This window comes from Zootermopsis nevadensis, unplaced genomic scaffold (assembly GCF_977971745.1).
Source record: "Zootermopsis nevadensis isolate Lab colony 2312 unplaced genomic scaffold, Znev_1.0 Znev_ptg000003l, whole genome shotgun sequence".
Lineage (NCBI taxonomy): Eukaryota > Metazoa > Arthropoda > Insecta > Blattodea > Termopsidae > Zootermopsis > Zootermopsis nevadensis.
Window position 1 is genome coordinate 6,001,412 of NW_028259135.1, and position 19,413 is coordinate 6,020,824.

The following is a 19,413-nucleotide window of genomic DNA, read 5'->3' on the forward strand; positions in this document are numbered from 1 at the left end:
AAGCTTTAAATATCGCATTGTTCGGAAGTAAGATGCTACTCGTTTTGTAACAATTAGAGTGTTTTCATAATGAGCGGCAGACTAATTTGAAATAAGACATATCCTTAGGAAGCATTTAATTTCGTATAGTTCGGAAGTAAGATTCAACTCATTTTGTAACAATTATAGTGTTCTCGTAATGAGCAGCAAACTAAGTCGAAATAAGACATATTGTTAGGAAGCTTTAAATTTCGCATTGTTCGGTTGTAAAATCCAACTCGTTTTGTAACAATTAGAGTGTTCTCGTAATGAACGGCAAACTAAGTCGTAAAAATACATATTGTTAGGGAGCTTTAAATTTCGCATTGTTCAGAAGTAAGATCCAACTCGTTTTTAACAATTACAGTGTTCTCGTAATGAGCAGCAGACTAAGTCGAAATAAGACATATTGTTAGGAAGCTTTAAATTTCGCATTGTTCGGTTGTAAAATCCAACTCGTTTTGTAACAATTATAGTGTTCTCGTAATGAGCAGCAGACTAAGTCGAAATAAGACATATTGTTAGGAAGCTTTAAATTTCGCATTGTTCGGTTGTAAAATCCAACACGTTATGTAACAATTAGAGTGTTCTCGTAATGAACGGCAAACTAAGTCGTAAAAAGACATATTGTTAGGAAGCTTTAAATTTTGCATTGTTCAGAAGTAAGATCCAACTCGTTTTATAACAATTACAGTGTTCTCGTAATGAGCGGCAAACTAAGACCAAATAAGAAATATCGTTAGGAAGCATTTAATTTCGTATAGTTCGGAAGTAAGATTCAGCTCATTTTGTAACAATTATAGTGTTCTCGTAATGAACAGCAGACTAAGTCGAAATAAGACATATTGTTAGGAAGCTTTAAATTTCGCATTGTTCGTTTGTAAAATCCAACTCGTTTTGTAACAATTAGAGTGTTCTCGTAATGAACGGCAAACTAAGTCGTAAAAAGTCATATTGTTAGGAAGCTTTAAATTTCGCATTGTTCAGAAGTAAGATCCAACTCATTTTGTAACAATTAGAGTGTTCTCTTAATGAACAGCAAACTAAGTCGTAAAAAGACATATTGTTAGGAAGATTTAAATTTCGCATTGATAAAAAGTAATATCCAACTCGTTTTGTAACAATTAGTGTGTTCTCGTAATGAGCTGCAGACTGAGTCAAATTAAGACTTATTATTAGGAAGCATTACATTTCGTATTGTTCGAAAATAAAATCCATCTCGTTTTGTAACAATTAGTGTGTTCTCGTAATGAGCTGCAGACTGAGTCAAATTAAGACATATTATTAGGAAGCATTACATTTCGTATTGTTCGAAAATAAAATTCAACTCGTTTTGTAACAATTAGAGTGTTCTCGTAATGAGCGGCAGTATAAGTCGTAATAAGACATATTGTTAATAAGCTTTAAATATCACATTTTTCGGAAGTAAGATCAATACTCGTTTAGTTACAATAAGAGTGTTCTCGTAATGAGCTGCAGACTAAGTCGTAATAAGACATATTGTTAGGAAGCTTCAAATTTCGTATTGTTCGGAAGTAAGATCCAACTCATTTTGTAACAATTAGAGTGTTCTCGTAATGAACGGCAATCTAAGTCGTAAAAAGACATATTGTTAGGAAGCTTTAAATTTCACATTGTTCGGAAGTAAAATTCAACTCGTTTTGTAACAATTAGAGTGTACTCGTAATGAGCGGCAGACTAAGTCGTAATAAGACATTTTGTTAGGAAGCTTTAAATATCGCATTGTTCGGAAGTAAGATGCTACTCGTTTTGTAACAATTAGAGTGTTTTCGTAATGAGCGGCAGACTAATTTGAAATAAGACATATCCTTAGGAAGCATTTAATTTCGTATTGTTCGGAAGTAAGATTCAACTAATTTTGTAACAACTAGAGCAGGGCGCTCCTTTCGGAGCTCCTAGGGGGGATTGGTCAAGTTTGTAAAACGCAACCAACCCTGGTTAGTCCCGAAGGGGAGTTAGTTTAAAGTCTCATTCAAGTTTTTTTAACCCCTGAGTAAGAAACTAAACTAATCACACCATGGGTGGTTTAAACACTTGACCAACCCCCCGAAGTGGGTTTTTTGCGTTTTAAAATCTTGAGTAAGACGCTAAACTAACCCCCGTGTATAAACAAATATAAGGTTATATTGTTGATGACGTCATTTTTTGACGACAACGACTACTAATCCTTTCGAAGCGCTTCCTGTAATCTGATATTTTACTTCTATACGTCGCTGATCAGAGGCCAACAGTTCTTGGTTAGTCAACTTTCTACGTCCAACCCCACCCTTGCAAGTCTTCTTTTTTATTTCCTCTTCTGTTTTTTGTTGAATAGTTCTGATGTTTTAGTTTTTTACGTCGCTGTTCAGAGGCCATCTGTTCTTGATCAGTCAACTTTCTATGTCCAGCAACTCCATTGCTAATCTTCGTCTGTTTTTCCTTTTCTCTTCTGTTCTTGTTGTATACGTTTTTCTATATTTATCAATGTAACTCTCCCTTCGTCTTTCTTTATTTGTTAAATAGGTCTGATGGATTAGTTCTTTACGTCGCTGATCAGAGGCCAACAGTTCTTGGTTAGTCAACTATGTACGTCCAGCCCCACCCTTGCAAATCTTCTTTTTTTTCTCTTCTGTTTTCTGTTGAATAGTTCTGATGTCTTAGTTCTTTACATCGCTTTTCAGAGGCCACCTGTTCATGGTTAGTCAAATATCTACTTCCAATCCCACCCTTGCAAGTCTTCGTTTGTTTTCTTCTGCTCTTCTGTTTTTGTTGAATAAGTTTTTCTGCGTTTATCAATGTAAATCTCCCTTCGCTTTTCTTTACTCGTTAAGTAGTTCTGATGTTTTAATTCTTTACATCGATGTTCAGAGGCCAGCTGTTTTTGGTCAGACAACCTTTTACGTCCAACCCCACCCTTGCAAGTCTTCTTTTGTTTTCTTCTGCTCTTCTGTTCTTGTTGAATAAGTTTTTCTGCGTTTATCAATGTAAATCTCCCTTCGCTTTTCTTTACTCGTTAAGTAGGTCTGATGTTTTAATTCTTTACGTCGTTATTCAGAGGTCAACTGTTCTTGGTCAGTCAACTTTCTACGCCCAATCCCACCCTTGCAAGTCTTCTTTTGTTTTCTTCTGCTCTTCTGTTCTTATTGAATACGTTTTTCTACGTTTATCAATGTAAGTCTTCCTTCGCTTTTCTTTATTTGTTAAATTTGTCTGATGTTTGAGTTTTTACGGCGCTGTTCAGAGGCAAACTGTTTTTGGTCAGACAACTTTCTACGTCCAATCCCACCCTTGCAAATCTTTGTCTGTTTTTCTACGCGTGTCGTTAATATGGTCTCGTTTATCAATGTAAGTCTTTTTTCGCTTTTCTTTATTTCTTAAATATGTCTGATGTTGTAGTTCTTTACGTCGCTGTTCAGAAGTCAACAGTTCTTGTTCAGTCCACTTTTTACGTCCAGCCCCACCCTAGCAAATCTTCGTCTTAAAATCGATCATAAAGTCAGTTTTCATAATAGTTTTCGTAATCGTAATATATCGAATGCGTATCAGTTTACCTTGTTGAAGTTGTTGGAGTTTGTACTTCAAATACTTGATAACGTCTTCTTTCACTTTTCTGATGTTTTAGGCCAACTGTCAGTCAATATTCAAGAATGCGAAGTGCTCCTTCTGGAGCAGTGATAGTGCGACTGGCTTGATATTTTTTTATTTCTTTGTTGTGAAGCGTTATATTTGTTTACTCGGCATTGTTGTGTTCCACAACAATGCCGAGTAAACAAATATCTGTTGGCATTGTTGATGACGTCATTTTTTGAAGACAACGAGGAATCACAAATTTTTATAGTAAGAAGATAGAGCAGGGCGCTCCTTTCGGAGCTCCTAGGGAGGGTTGCTCAAGTTTGTAAAACGCCACCAACCTTGTGTAAGAAACTAAACTAACCGCTCCGAATGGGGGGTTTAAACACTTGACCACCCCCCCTTTGGGGGGGTTGGTTGCGTTTTAAAATCTTAAGTAAGACACTAAACTAACCCCCTTCGGAAGGGTTAGTTTAGTGTCTCATTCAAGTGTTTTAACCCTTGAGTAAGAAACTAAACAACCCCCCAATGGTGGTTAAAATATCTGGCGAACCCGGGGGGTTGGTTGCGTTTTAAAATCTTGAGTAAGAAACTAAACTAACCCACCCGAATGGGGGGTTAAAACACTTGACAACCCCCCCTCGGAGGGGTTAGTTGCTTTTCAAAATCTTTAGTAAGACACTAAACTAACCTCCCCTTCGGGGGGGGTTTAGTGTCTCATTCAAGTGTTTTAGCCCTTAAGTAAGAAACTAAACTAACCCCCCGAATGGGGGTTTAAACACTTGAAGGGGGTTTGTTGCGTTTTAAAATCTTGAGTAAGACACTAAACTAACCCCCTTCGGAAGGGTTAGTTTAGTGTCTCATTCAAGTGTTTTAACCCTTGAGTAAGAAAGTAAACTAACTCTCAGCCCCGAATGGGCGGGTTAAAACACTTGACTAACTCCCCCTTCGGGGGGTTGGATGCGTTTTAAAATCTTGAGTAAGACACTGAACTATCCCCCTTCGGGGTGTTAATTTAGTGTCTTATTCGGAGCACTTTCTCTAATCTGATTTTGACGTAAATACGTCTATATTTTAGGGTGTGTCATTCGGCAAAAATGTAACGAAAATGTGTAACGAAAAAGTGTAACGAAAAAGGGAAACGAAAATTTGTAACTTCATTGTTATGTTACCTAGGAAACGTCAAACTTCATTGTTATGTTACCTGGGAAACGAAAAAGTGTAACTTCATTGTTATGTTACCTTGGAAACGCCATGTGTTCATCAACAAATAAACAACAATGGTTACCTACATAGTTACCTTACATTACCTTACCTTACCTTACCTTACATTACATTACATTACCTTACCTTACCTTACCTTACATTATCTTACCATACATTACCTTACCTTACCTTACATTACCTTACATTACATTACATGAGAGGGGCCAGAGTCGTGCCGCGTGTCAGCGGCATTGTTGAACTTCCGGGTTCTGTTACCACCTCCCATTCGGGAGGAAAAATTATTGGAAAGGAAGATGTCCATGCCACGTTTTGGCACTTACGTACTTCACAGGTAATTTACTGGACAGACTGAGAAGCATGTAATTGAGGCCTCAGAATAGAGTACAAAGAAGAGAGTACACGTTAATGTCATAAAAGTCCGTGAAAGTTTGTTTACAACCGTGATTTATTAGAACATATTGTTGATGTTCAGCTGACAACAATGAAGATTGGGTTTCATTTGCAGTAATTTGATCTGCAAATCTGTACGTAGAGCTTCACACTTTTCCCGCGTGAGCGCTGTACGTGACTCTTCCGGTGTGGTCAATGGAGGAGCTTGAGGCCGAGTACACGCCCTTGCCCGTAGAGGCGCCACTGCCGCCAACTCCAGTTGAGCCGTCATCAGACGATCCGATTCTTGACAGCAGGATATTTTCATCGCCTCCACAGGAATCACACCCTGCCCCATGCCTGTAAAGCAATTACAAAGCTTGGTTTTACTCTTGTACTCCATACCTCAAATGCAACACGTTATAATCAATGTCAAAGCAGCATATATTCAGTAGAATTTCAAATTTTCACGTCGGTACGTCCGAAGATGACTGTCTTCAGGGTTGAAGATTACCAACGTATCAGAGGTCTTTGCTGCTTCCATCTTGAGGGCGTTGAGTGACAAGCCCTGATGATGGAGGCAGCAAGGACCTCTGAAACATCGGTAAAATTCTACCAGACTACACGGCGCAACTACCCGGACGACAGCCATCTTCATTGAAGGTGATTGTCTTGTGGGGAATTGCGGCGAAAAGTCTCGTAGACCACCGACGTTTCAGAGGTGCTTACTGTCTAAAACACATCGTTTTATGCGAGATTACACTGCGCAATATCCCAGAGGACTGTCATCTTCATACTCTCTGAAATCTTAGATGTTTAATTGTTCGATACCCTGCCTGTTTCTGATCCGTCCTGCCTCCCTGAGGGGTACCGTATTTGCTTACCCTACGAAAACCGCTGATTGCAATGTGCAGTAAATTTTATCTAAGAATTGAAGTAGTACAAGGTTCCAAGTGTTGAAATTGAAGGAAGTAACTTAACTAGTGATGAGAACTCGGTCAGAGGCTAAAATCCGGAAACCGGAACTCGATTCCCGGTAGAGGCGAGAGATTTATATCTTCGGCACAGCGTCCAGATCGATTCTGAGGCCCACCCAACCTGCTATCCAACAGGTACCTATGTCCTTTCCCAGTGGTAAAACGCGGTCGGGGCGTGATGCTGACCACTCACCCCATCTAGTGCCGATGTCAAGAATGAGTAGGAACTACACCACCCCTCCCCCCAAGCGCCTACATGGCGTGCAGTGGGACAATTTAACTTTTTGTGAGTGACACATCAGTTGCTGCTAATCGTCACTGTGCACAGACTACAATCTTAATTTTTCCCACAAAGTTTCCTGAATGTCAAGGCCAGCCACTCATTAGCGCGTGAATGTCAAAACGTGACTGACCAATGCTGACAGTCCGCTTGTAAACAGTAGGTAACTTGAACTATGTGACGTGCTTAAGAGGAGAGACAGGGTAAACGGATCGCTTAAAGCATTGTTACTTCAATCTTTACAGAGACGGACACAGGTTTCAGTCCACTTTCTACGGACACGCATCGCCATTAATCCAACCGTCTCAGGCCCAGTCTTCGTCTGAACGCGACCCTCAAGGAATTACATGGCGGTTAGAGCTACTTTCTGTAGTCCTGTCAGAATTTGCGCTGCGCGATGCTTTACATTGCGACACGCCCATTGGCTAAAACATGTATTTTTTTGAAAATAAAAAAGTTTTCAACAAGGCAGTGGTGTGTGAGCCCCTGCTGGTTCTTACACGTAGCCAACTTCCCTCCTGTTCTGCCCCTAAAACATTCACAAAATAAAGGCTTTATTTGGGACGAGAAGTTTGCAGACGGAGAGGCGCACAGACAGTTCTCTTACGCTACGGAAGTACGGGACAGACAGAAAAACAGACAACCTGAGCTGAGCGGCACCGTTCGTTGCGAGCGCAGTGAAACTCACCCGCCTGCACCGCTCTGGCTGGAGCTGGAGGCTGAACTCTTCGAGGAACTTCCACTGGCGCCACCTCCATAACCACCACCTCCGAATCCACCGTGGCCGCCTCCTCCTGATCCACCTCCACCGTATCCGCCACCTCCAAGTCCACCACCGCCATGTCCGCCCCCAATTCCTCCTCCAACAGCTCCGCTACTGCTTGAACTACCGGAGCTTGACTGACTACCACTACCTCCGCCTCCATGTCCACTGCCTCCAAGTCCACCGCCTCCAAGTCCACCGCCTCCAAGTCCACCGCCTCCAAGTCCACCTCCATAACTTCCTCCACTAAGGCCGCCTTCTCCTCCGTGTACGCCACTGCCGCCACCTCCAAGTCCGCCGCCTCCAAGACCGCCACCGCCATGTCCGCCGCCAATGCCTCCTCCTCCGCTACTGCTTGAACTACCGGAGCTTAACTGACTACCACTGCTTCCGCCTCCAAGTCCACCACCTCCATGTCCACCACCTCCACGTCCACCGCCTCCAACACCTCCATAACCTCCTCCACTCAGCCCACTGCCTGCTCCGTGTCCGCCACTACCGCCGCCTCCAAATCCACCGCTTCCAGCATTGGCTCCACTGCCTCCGCCTCCAAATCCACCGCCTCCAGCACCTCCATAACCTCCTCCACTAAGTCCGCTTCCTCCTCCGTGTACGCCACTGCCGCCAACTCCAAGTCCGCCGCCTCCAAGACCGCCACCGCCATGTCCGCCTCCAATGCCTCCTCCTCCGCTACTGCTTGAACTACCGGAGCTTGACTGACTACCACTGCTTCCGCCTCCAAGTCCACCACCTCCAAGTCCACCGCCTCCAAGTCCACCACCTTCAACACCTCCATAACCTCCTCCACTCAGCCCACTGCCTGCTCCGTGTCCGCCACTACCGCCGCCTCCAAATCCACCAATTCCTGCATGGGCTCCACTGCCGCTGCCTCCAAATCCGCCGCCTCCAGCACCTCCATAACCTCCTCCACTAAGTCCGCTTCCTCCTCCGTGTACGCCACTGCCGCCACCCCCAAGTCCGCCGCCTCCAAGACCACCACCACCATGTCCGCCGCCAATGCCTCCTCCTCCGCTACTGCTTGAACTACCGGAGCTTGACTGACTACCACTGCTTCCGCCTCCAAGTCCACCACCTCCAAGTTCACCGCCTCCAACACCTCCATAACCTCCTCCACTCAGCCCACTGCCTGCTCCGTGTCCGCCACTACCGCCGCCTCCAAATCCACCAATTCCTGCATGGGCTCCACTGCCGCTGCCTCCAAATCCGCCGCCTCCAAGTCCACCGCCTCCAACACCTCCATAACCTCCTCCACTCAGCCCACTGCCTGCTCCGTGTCCGCCACTGCCGCCGCCTCCAAATCCACCACTTCCTGCATGGGCTCCACTGCCGCTGCCTCCAAATCCGCCGCCTCCAAGTCCACCGCCTCCATAACCTCCTCCACTCAGCCCACTGCCTGCTCCGTGTCCGCCACTCCCGCCGCCTCCAAATCCACCACTTCCTGCATGGGCTCCACTGCCGCTGCCTCCAAATCCGCCGCCTCCAAGTCCACCGCCTCCAACACCTCCATAACCTCCTCCACTCAGCCCACTGCCTGCTCCGTGTCCTCCACTGCCGCCGCCTCCAACACCCCCACCTCCGCCTAAAAATTTACTGCTTCCTCCATATCCACCTCCTCCCTCTCCAATTCCTCCCACACCGCCGCCAAGTGTTCCTCCGAAGGACCCGCTACTGGAGGAAGAGCCGCTCTTGCTTAAGCTGCCGCCACCTCCTCCACTTGAGCTTGAGCTGCTACTACTCTTGCTGAAGCTGCCCCCTGCCCCGCCTCCGGAGGACGAGGAGGAGCTGCTCTGGCTGGACGAGAAGCTGCTACTGGGCCCTGAGAAGAGAAGAGAACCGCCACCCAAGGGACCCGGACTGCGCCGGAACCGGCTCTCCTTCCCTGAGATGCCGGTCTCAACTTTCCAGGGCTTCAAATTGCCGGTCTTAGCCAGGAAGACCTCAAGGTCAGCCAGGTTAGGCCAAAAGACAAGAGATGGCATTGCGCCCTCATCGCCGGCGATCGGACTCGAGTCATCACTGCCATCTGGGGCGATTTCCACGAAACGGATGTAACTGGTGTCCGAAGCGGGACGACTGGCTTGTCCAACGGCGGTCCTCACGGGATGGGGCAGGTAGTCACTGTCGTCTGAAAATTACGGCACAATAAAAACACTAATTGTCCGTGCAGTAGCCGAGAAAAGTCAGGGTTAATGGCGGTTTCAGTACAGAAACAGCCGCATTCGAGATATCGATATATTGAGAGTGAAGGGTCGCGGCCTAATCGGACATCGAGATCAAAAACAGAGGAACGAGCAGCCTTTGGAATACGTCTTCCAGGCCTTTAGCTTTTATTAATACAATCCTCTCAGGCTGTCAAATGGTAAAAACGGCTTTACAGCCAATATTATTCTTGATTTTACCTCAATGGACCTGGCTTTATTTCAGAAGCTGCCAGTTTTGAAATGTGTTTCGATACGATGAGGCTTTTATTGAAATACAAAGAGGAACAACTGTTGATTCTGTGCAGTGTGGTAGGCCATCTGTAGTGTAAATACCGAACTTCAGCAGTAGATGGTTTGCGCGTCCAACCGAAGAGACGTGAATTAAAAATATCTACGTGCAGTTACCTCGAAGATGAATAAGCACATTAAGAAATTATATGGATTAATAAACAAATAGCCTTGCAGTTTAAACTTGATGGCACAAGTTTAGTCACGCTGCTTTGCCTCTCACTTGTTTCAAACCAACCATGACAATTACAAGCGGCCATGTTCGTCACGGTTTTGTGACATTGGAGCTGATTGGTTTCAGTACCTTCTAAACACAGCAGAAGAACAGGATATTTAAGTAAAATACATTGGATACGCTTGTTATACTCAGAGACGAGATAACGGAACGACAGTCACTCAGTATTTTTTTAAAAAAAAAAATTGGAACAAAAATTTACAAATTCTGTATCAGGATGTCAGAAATAATGCTGTCTGACGCAAGCAGATGGCAGCACACAAATAGACGGACTTACCAAAGCATCGAGTTTGATTCGAACCCCGCGCTCCGCAACCGTGCAATATAGAATGTTTCACTTTACTGAACCAAATTTTTCAAGTACATCCCCGCAGCCTGTTTCCTCAACATCAGTTTAAACAGAATTATCCCATTCAATGTCGTAATTAAATCTGGAGGGAAATAACTTGTACTAAGCAGAACTTCGCGTTCTCACGGCGGTGAATATGAAGATAGCTGTCTTTTGGGTTGTGGCGCCGTGTAATCTGGTAAAGGTTTACCGACGTTTCAGAGGTCCTTGCTGCTTCCATCAGACTACATGGTGCTACAACCCAGAAGACAGCCATCCAGCTTTAAACTTATTCTCTGCCCTCATGTTACTTCAATCCATATTCAGGCTTCATACCACCACAGAGGAACGACAAGCCTACGGACATAGTTTGGTATATTTTAATCTTCAAGTTACAGACTGGAGATATAAATACGAAAGATTCTGAGCCGAACGGTAGCAAGTATTTCACGAGTCTGCCCTTAACCTAACTTTTTGTCCTAAATATCTACTCCTACAGCCGAAACCAAATAATTTCACATCTTATTTTGCACAAGCAAGGATTTTGTTGAATCTCAATATCTGCTTCCGTTCCTTTATGGACCTCCCTTCTCACCCACGTGCGTATTTATAACGTTCAATGAATCTCGGAGTTATTTTGCGTTCACTGTAAGTGGGTTGCAAATATCAGAAAGATGTTTGCAACAACAACTTTCTTTTGTTTGTAGTAATACATTTCAAAACGTTCAACAATTGAACTCACCTGCAGACGGTGCGAGAGTATTGGCATTCTCCAGAGCCAAACTTGCCACTATTGGCGCAAGACAGAACCATAGCACAGACGTCGCCATGATCACAGCGCCACAGTGAGCTCGTGAAGGCCCCTTCTCTCTCTTATATAGATGTTGGCGAGCAGGATGCTAACGAGTGAATCAGACGGTCAGGTAGGGACGTCCAATACGCTGACTGGACAGGGTTGACCCTAAGCCATAGCTGAACGTACAGCTTCCCGGAAATTTTAAGTCCCGAATTGCTGGTTCTATAAATGGTTGAACAACCAGACGTCTGTTCAGAATGTACGAGGAGAAAACCTGTAACAGAATGTATGTTCAGGTTTATTACTAGCCTGACTGCCTTCATAACACAAAAGAAATGTACCCCTATCCTTTAAATACTAAGCATCCTGCTTGAAATATATTTCCTGCTTTTTATGTGATCTGAGTTTCAAAGTTCAAGTCACGTTAGAGCAAATAGTGTGATTTAATTAAATTAAACCTAACTTAATTTTACCAAACAATTGTTCATGTTATACTAATTGTTTAAGAGCATAAATCTTATCTCTACTTAGCTCTAGAATATTTGGACAGTATGCGCATCCTTATCTGCTACCCCTCCCACCCTTCTGCTCTCCTTACCATTACTTCAACGGTACTCAGACGCACAGCACGTAATATTACGATCGGTACAAATATTCGTACTAGGGCTCGAAACAATTCTGGCGAGAAGCGTTTTGGGCTGCCAGAATGCAACATGTGTTAAGGATTTGTTTCCCGTTACGACAACGAGACTTATTCTGATGGAATCAAGACACTTGAGGATAGCTGGACCAAATTAAAATTAAGAGTGGCTTAAATTCTTTGTGATTCTTTCGTTAAAACTTATAACACAACAAATTCTTTCGGTTTTGTTGACTAGACAGAGCAAGAATTTTGTCATTTCCATTACTTGCAAACCGGCCAATGGACAAAGCGACACCTTCATCACCCAAATGTCTTTAAAGACGCCAGGAACAACGTCACTCTCCCCTTAGCAGCTTGTACTTATGGATAAGTATAAATGGATATTCGAGAGGACGTGGGTAGTTACGTCGTGGCCCATTTAAAACTCGGTAATTGAACGTTGCAATGAGGTCAGCTTTGTAATCGAGAGGTCTTTAAGTTCGAATTTGAGACATTAGACTAGTTATCTTCAGGTTTCTCTTGGTTTTCCTCAGCCCCAATAAGCGGATTATGAAATGAGTGAGTTTCGTTTTGCTAACTTGTCGTTCACATATTTCAGGGGTACAGCCGAAGAAACATCGAAAGCCATTGATATTAAAGTAAGCAATCTGGAAGGCGTAGTTAAATGTCAGAGGAAACATTCGTGAAGGCGGAGTAGCAGCTGAGAAAACCAAGAAAACGCATCCAATATGGCCGCTTGAGCGCTCGGTGAATCCCGATCGAAAGACGAGAGGGAATTCCAGCCTCAGGTCAGGCCTGCCCTCAAGAAGAATAAACGACGAACAACTGATGTTCGTAAGGAAATTAGTGTTCAAATCCTGGAGGTCCTCGGGTAAAATTTCTGTCCGAGCACCAGTTATCCTGAAAATACGTTTCAATCAGGTGAATGTCTGTATAGTACTTAGAATTATTCCATGTCCGCTTCCTTCAATATCCTTCCAAATTCATTATCCATGCAATCATTCGGCACTATATAGTCACAGGTAATAGAGTCGTTAAACATCCCATAAACAAATACGAAATTAATGCGAATTTCCAGGGTCACTTTTGAATGCGCAAACGAACTTGACGCAAAGTGGATTGTGGTTATATCGGGAGGAAGCATCTTGCCGGACCCCGTCACACTTCGTTTCACGAAGTGTCCGTGACTTTCAGTCAGGCTTCGCGCCACAAAAACGAAACAGACAGAGATTGGACGTCAAAGCAGTGATCAGCATTGCCGGCTTTTATTCTTTCTTTTAACCATTTCGTTTATAATGACTCCTGAGTAAAGATGGTCAGAGCATGATGCTGAGTTCTTGCTGTCGTGTGAAGTGCAGAGACTCACAATGGATGGCGATTACGGCCACAGTTCCCTCGACAAGAAATTGATCCATTTCAGAAAAACAAAGCTGCAAAGTTACAAATTCCGCACGCTTAAGATCTTGTCCAGAAACTTTATGATACGAGGTGCGATCGGAAAGTTTCAAGACTGTGTCAATAGAGGGCGAACCGGATGTAGTACGAGCTTCTGCCGCTAGGGGGTGCGGCCTATAATCATAGGGAATCAGTGTGCCAGCCGGCATCATCGAATTAGCATTTGTTTCTTAGTTATGGGCGTTTTGGTAGTACATTACACCGACCCTCCTGCGATTTCGGAATGGCGTGTGCATCAAATTTTGCCAAAGACTCGCCAAAACGGCTACGGAAGCCTATGAAATGCTAAAGCAAGCATTTGGGGAGTCCGAAATGGGTCGTGCACAAACTTTTGTGTGAAATTCACGTTTTAAAAATGGCCGAACCTCTGTCGATGATTACGAGCGTTCTGGACGACCATCTTCGAGCACAACGCCCGAAAATGTTACGAAGATTCGGCAGGCCATTCACGAAGATCGACGTCGTACCATCAACGACTTGTGCGACATTGTTGGGATAGGCTATGGGACCTGTCAGCTGATTCTAAAGGAAGAACTCCACATGCGACGCATCGCAGCCAAGTTTGTGCCAAGGCTCCTGTCTGAGAACCAGAAGCAGAATCGACTTCTCGTTTGTCAGGAGCTCAAAGATCTTGCAAGAACCGACCCCAACTTCCTTTCTAAGGTTTCCTCTTCCCAAAGATGAAAATTCAGCTAAAGGTAAGGAGATTTGAGACGATAGAAGAGATTCAGGCAGAATCGCAGATGGTGCTTGACAGGCTGACAAAGAATGATTTCCAGGGATGCTTCCAGGCTTGGCAGCGGCGCTGGGATCGTTGTGTTCACTCCCAGGGGAACTACTTCGAGGGTGATGGATGAATTTAATACCTGAGATAAGTGTACGGGTTTTTATACGCGCAGTCTGGAAACTTTTCGATCGCACCTCGTACTAACCTGTAAAGAATTTTCAGGAAGAATTTTTGTGAGGACTAAAATTCTGTTCGACGTAGACTCTCCTTTATTTACATTTCAGAGCCTTTTCTGCGTGTGACCTAAAATATTCGTATCGATCTCATAACCTGTATTTCATACAAAACTTTTGTTACGTTGACGACTTAACAAAATATAAGACCTCACATTTCTATCTGCAGTGGTTCACTATTTATCATCATAAAACCGAAAGCTACGTCATGATTTCGAGAGGGTGCCCCACTGTTTGGCATTTTGCGGGAACAACAAAACCAATTTTCAATATAATTTTCGGAGCCCTACATTAAGTGGGTTAATGCCAGTTCACATCGGAAGTCCAACCGTCCTTAATGGTAATGTTACTTTCCATAGTAAATAAGTAGGCCAAAGTACAAAGGACAAATGCACACGTTCCATAATTTCAGGTCTTGCCAATGATTGGCTAGAACGGAAAGTAATTAATTTACACACATAATGTTTCTATTTTTACATTTAAATTAAGTTCTCTGGTGGCATACCCAAGTTTTTCTTATTATTCGGCTCCTCTATAAATTATACTTATTTCATTTCACTCCATAATACTGTGCAATGTTTTTCATCAGGTACGGCTGCGGGCAACTCCGACAGAGTCCAGTAAACTCTGAATCACAAATATTGAATATGAGACAGCCTCAGACTCCTTGGATCTGCGATTCAAGATTAAACTTTAGCATGAAAAGAGATGCTTTAAAGATTTGAAACATTGAGGGTGGATACAAGTTATAAATTCCTGTCGGATGATCAGCTGTATCAATGTTGAGTCAAAAACCAGCGATTAGGGGACTTCATATATCTACATTACATGGTTTTAACTAAAAAAATTACATGGCTGATCGTCGGAGAAGATTTTATAAAAGGGATGCTATTTATGATTCCAAATTGCGTCATATAATTAGCCTGCCAACTCAAAGCGTTACTGAAAGACGTAAATCAGTTAATTATTACTGAATTCAGTTATGTAATTACATAAAATAATAATGTACTACTTTTTCTTCAGCGGAAGACTACAGATACAAAAAGAATAGTCAGTGTGTGTCGACGTTATTTTGAATCACCCACGACAAGGACAGAGTTTACTCAAATAAACTGAAGTGGATTACTGAACCACGCTACTTGTGTGTAAACAAACAAATATTTAAGTTCTTCCTTGAAAACGACATACAAAGAGTTTTGTGCTCCTACGCGCCTCCCGAAAACAAAAGTTTTATCTTCGAATTTTAATAAGGCCTCTTATAACTTAATTACAGGGTTTATGGGCAAAGAAAACGCTCCGATGAAGATGGGAAAAGTAACACGAAAATACATTTAGACTTGAACTCGCGCCCCAGTCTTGCCTGCCATTGACAATAGTCGCGTGACTATAAGTTTAAATTTGCTTCGATTTGTTCCGTTTAAATCAGCGTCAGTGACACTACGGTAGTGCCTGAATACTATAATAAGTGTTTTAGACGTAAACCACTTAAGTACACAAGGATCATCGCAGTCATTGACTCTAATAAGATCGGGGTTTTGGGGGTGGGGGTGGTATCAGTTTCGTGTAATTTTCACATCAGGCCTTGTGCTACTTTCGTTCTGAACATAAAAATTCTCAAGACCAACTGTTGGGTTCATTACGCAGGATGCTTCAATGCAATTCGCACAGACGTCTACAAGATCTGGGATATTGAGATTCGCTGTAAAGAACTGCTTCGTTTCGGAAACTAGGCTCAAAGCTAAAAATCAAGCATGATGAAGAACTAAGAGGCGTTGAATTAATGTCCACCCACTCGCACGAAGTTTTGTTTTGAGCACGCCTTCGTCTTTGCATTTTGTTTTTGAGACATAATAGATTATTGCGTAACCCAAACGTATTTCCTGGGCTATTTGTTCGACGCGTCATTAAACACGTCTGCACATAGGCCTATGCAATGTCAGAACGTGAAGATTCTTTTCGATTTTCTTTTGTTCTTGTTGCAGATTCTCATTGCTAAAGGTCAAGGTGTAAGGTTGTATAATCCCATTTACACATCTCTGGTTTCTCGTCGCTGAGTTTCGTCATTACATAAATCGATAAGCGCCGACAACACACGTTTCTTGTGCTTTGTCTACGACTTGATTTTCATTATTACTGCACCATGTGTTAACTTCGTGTTTGTATCATCATATAGATTGTCCGAGGTCTTTTATGGCTTACGTCTGTCCGTCGAGTCTTTCCCAAATATAAAGATTCTACAGCGGGAAACTTAACCACTCAGCTCCATACAGAACGAGCCCCAGATTTCCCCTGCCCTCGAGACAGGCTCCCTTTTATCTGTCCCCGTTAGATATCACTCTCGTCTTCCTCATTCACTTTACTTTCGCTTGTTCGCCATGTTCCTTCGTTCAGAATAAGGTTTTGGACCACAAACCTAACCACACTTTGATTTGAAAATTTCAAGTTGTATATGACAAGAGTTACAGCACTCGGTTGCTCCACAAATTCCCTGTTTCTTTGGAATCTGGAGATTCATTGTCGTGTTCACAGAATCCCGACTTTAATGAATTGGAATCTATATTCAGCTGTTCTGCGATATATTTATGGTTTTTCTTAACACTGTAATGAACCTTCTGTTTTCATAGAAGGCGGATTATAAATTGGTTAAGTTTAGTTAGAAAGTTTAATTTTGCAAGTGTGGTAACACTGTACTGAAAATGTCATTATTGTCCTTGCTAAACATAACCTTTAAACTGAGTTACGAAGAAAATCCGTTACGTCAGGACATTATTTATAATTTCAGTGAATAAAAGATTGTAAAAAAGAATTTACGGATAAGTCTTTTAGAATTCCACCTAGTCGATAAATCATCGATTCATTTAACATTACGAAGATTAACTTGTTAACGCCGTTTAAGGATATAATCGATGTTTAGAGTGAGAATCATACGAAACCCATAAAAACAAAACGTTACTGACTGTTGAAGCAGCTGGTACATACAGTTACCACTATGCTTTAAAGGTCAATCCAGTTGCAATAATGGTGTTTCCTAGATCTAACCATAAAACATGATTTTTTTTACTTTCTTTAAATGTCAGGAACCACTGAGAATGAAGAGATGATATCTTACGTTACTGCATTATTGTTTTTAACAGGGGGACACGTAAATAAGAAAAGTGTTGACGCTTACCATTTATGAGCATGCAGCCGCTATTTAATTCCCAGATTATGAAACACACGAACAGATTGAGTTTCACCTGTCACAGAATTCGATGTGGAGAGCCCTTGGTGTGTCATGGTCATACATACACATCACTACCAAAAACGTGGGTCTTTATTTAAAAGTTTCTTATGTTTGCACATTACCTGGACCAAAGAGCGTTAAGAGGCTGATATTGTACAATCCATTACATGTCAATATGTACAAAATATTGGCCTTGCAGTGTACAAATTCGACCGTGGCGACAGGTGGTTTTTGTCCTCAGCCACTGAAATTACTGCAGTATGCTGTAGAAATACTTAGCAAGGCTTAGAAATGTAATCCGTTTCAAATACACAGTTTTATTATTCGTTCTTTGCAAATTATTACTTTTACATGCACCTCGACCTTGCAAATCTATTTGTCGTAAATATCAACAGTTATAAGCAGGTTCTCGGCATTATTTAATCTACCACCCTCTTCTAACATTACCTAGCAATACGAAACTGAATATTTCATAACCTAACTCAACCCAACCTAACCTCCCTGAACTGAACAAAAAAATTTTAACACAACCTAACATACCTTAAGCCAACATAACAAAGCCTATCCTAACCTAACTTACACTTACCTAACCCAACCTAACCTAACCTAATTCTACCTAACCTCCCTGAACGAACAGAAACTTATGTAACACAACCTTAAGCCAACATAACAAAGCCTATCCTAACCTAACTTAAACTAACCTAACCCAACCTAACCTAATTCTACCTAACCTCCCTGAACGAACAGAAACTTATGTAACACAACCTTAAGCCAACATAACAAAGCCTATCCTAACCTAACTTAAACTAACCTAACCCAACCTAACCTAATTCTACCTAACCTCCCTGAACGAACAGAAACTTATGTAACACAACCTTAAGCCAACATAACAAAGCCTATCCTAACCTAACTTAAACTAACCTAACCCAACCTAACCTAATTCTACCTAACCTCCCTGAACGAACAGAAACTTTTGCAACACAACCTTAAGGCAACATAACATAGTCTAACCTAACCTATCTTAACCTCGCTACCTAACCTAACCTAGAGGGAACCTCCCCCCTTGTGGGCAAGAAGTTTGTCCGAAACGTTGACTGTTTCAAGGACACCTTAAACGTTATCTAATCTAACCTAACCTCCTTCATCCAACCTAACCTAGCATTATGAAATCCCAACATACCATTACCAAGCCCAACATAACCTCACCTTATACAATGTAACCGACAGAGGTGCTCCACCCCAACTCTGGGCTGCGACCCACGCGGCGTATCCGCCGCTCTCACATCTCCGCAATACCCAATACGCTCCGCCCCAAAAAGGACACGCAAATTTCACCAGACGAGACAACTTCGATTTGTTTGGCACAGGAGAATCGGGAAATGTGTCCCCTGATCTGTTTGGAGAGTTAAGTAACAAGGAGATGCGACGTGGTTTTCGACAATGAACACTTACACTTCGACTGATGAAAGAAGTTCGACGGACTGGCGGGAGCAGGTTACAACATGACGTGATCTGCTTGAATTGCTATCATTAATGGATATTTTAACATGAGTTGCGTGACTTTTCAATCGCCCAGTGCACACATACTGCACACTGCGTGTGTTGGCATCACGCGGACACGCCAATCCATCGTTAGAAGGAAATTGATTGACTTGATTATTATGCATTACGCAAGACAATAATAATAGTTTCAGCAGATACTAATTAAATGAATAATTACATGAAATAACATAAAGGGCCTGTTGGAATTACGTTACGATATGCGACATTCCATCCATATTTATACAATCTTTAAATTTTTGTATCAAATCCTGTAAGTTAATCGCAACGAATTTCATGTTTGTGGCAAGAAACTTGCGGGAAACAAGCCAATTCATCGCTGGCCCTGAAATATATATAAGTTATTAGTAAATATGTCATGAAATAATTAACTTTTTTACACAGTGCACAAAGCAAACGTGTGTAAGAGAAATCTCGTCTGAATGTCTAGAAACTAATTAACGGATTTCATTTAGATTGGTCTTCATTAAACGATGTTTGGCTAATTTTATTTCAGTTT

The 19,413-nt window shown here is 42.6% G+C and overlaps 1 protein-coding gene and 1 long non-coding RNA gene across 2 annotated transcripts in view; one reads left to right on the top strand and one right to left on the bottom strand.

The window, feature by feature from the left end:
- LOC147874921 (uncharacterized) overlaps positions 1-6,774 on the top strand; it is a 25,795-nt gene extending 19,021 nt beyond the window's left edge. Inside the window, exon 3 of the long non-coding RNA XR_015532745.1 lies at positions 6,687-6,774. This is a non-coding gene — a long non-coding RNA (uncharacterized LOC147874921). The remainder of the gene's footprint in view (positions 1-6,686) is intronic.
- On the bottom strand, positions 5,243-11,175 carry LOC147874923 (uncharacterized). Its single transcript, XM_087341028.1, has 3 exons — positions 11,020-11,175; positions 7,130-9,350; positions 5,243-5,544 (listed from the first exon to the last, which is right to left on the bottom strand). Exons 1-3 carry the CDS (start codon positions 11,105-11,107, stop codon positions 5,352-5,354), a joined length of 2,502 nt encoding a protein of 833 aa, XP_087197154.1. The 5' UTR covers positions 11,108-11,175; the 3' UTR covers positions 5,243-5,351.
- Between the last annotated feature and the right edge of the window lie 8,238 nt (positions 11,176-19,413).

What these genes read in the sequence shown, in the direction of transcription:
- LOC147874923 (XM_087341028.1), bottom strand. Translation starts at nt 11,107, where the DNA reads ATGGCGACGTCTGTGCTATGGTTCTGTCTTGCGCCAATAGTGGCAAGT. An exon ending in TACTCTCGCACCGTCTGCAG is followed by an intron (nt 9,351 to 11,019) that starts GTGAGTTCAATT and finishes CGTAATTTTCAG; the next exon opens with ACGACAGTGACTACCTGCCC. An exon ending in AGCCAGAGCGGTGCAGGCGG is followed by an intron (nt 5,545 to 7,129) that starts GTGAGTTTCACT and finishes ATTGCTTTACAG; the next exon opens with GCATGGGGCAGGGTGTGATT.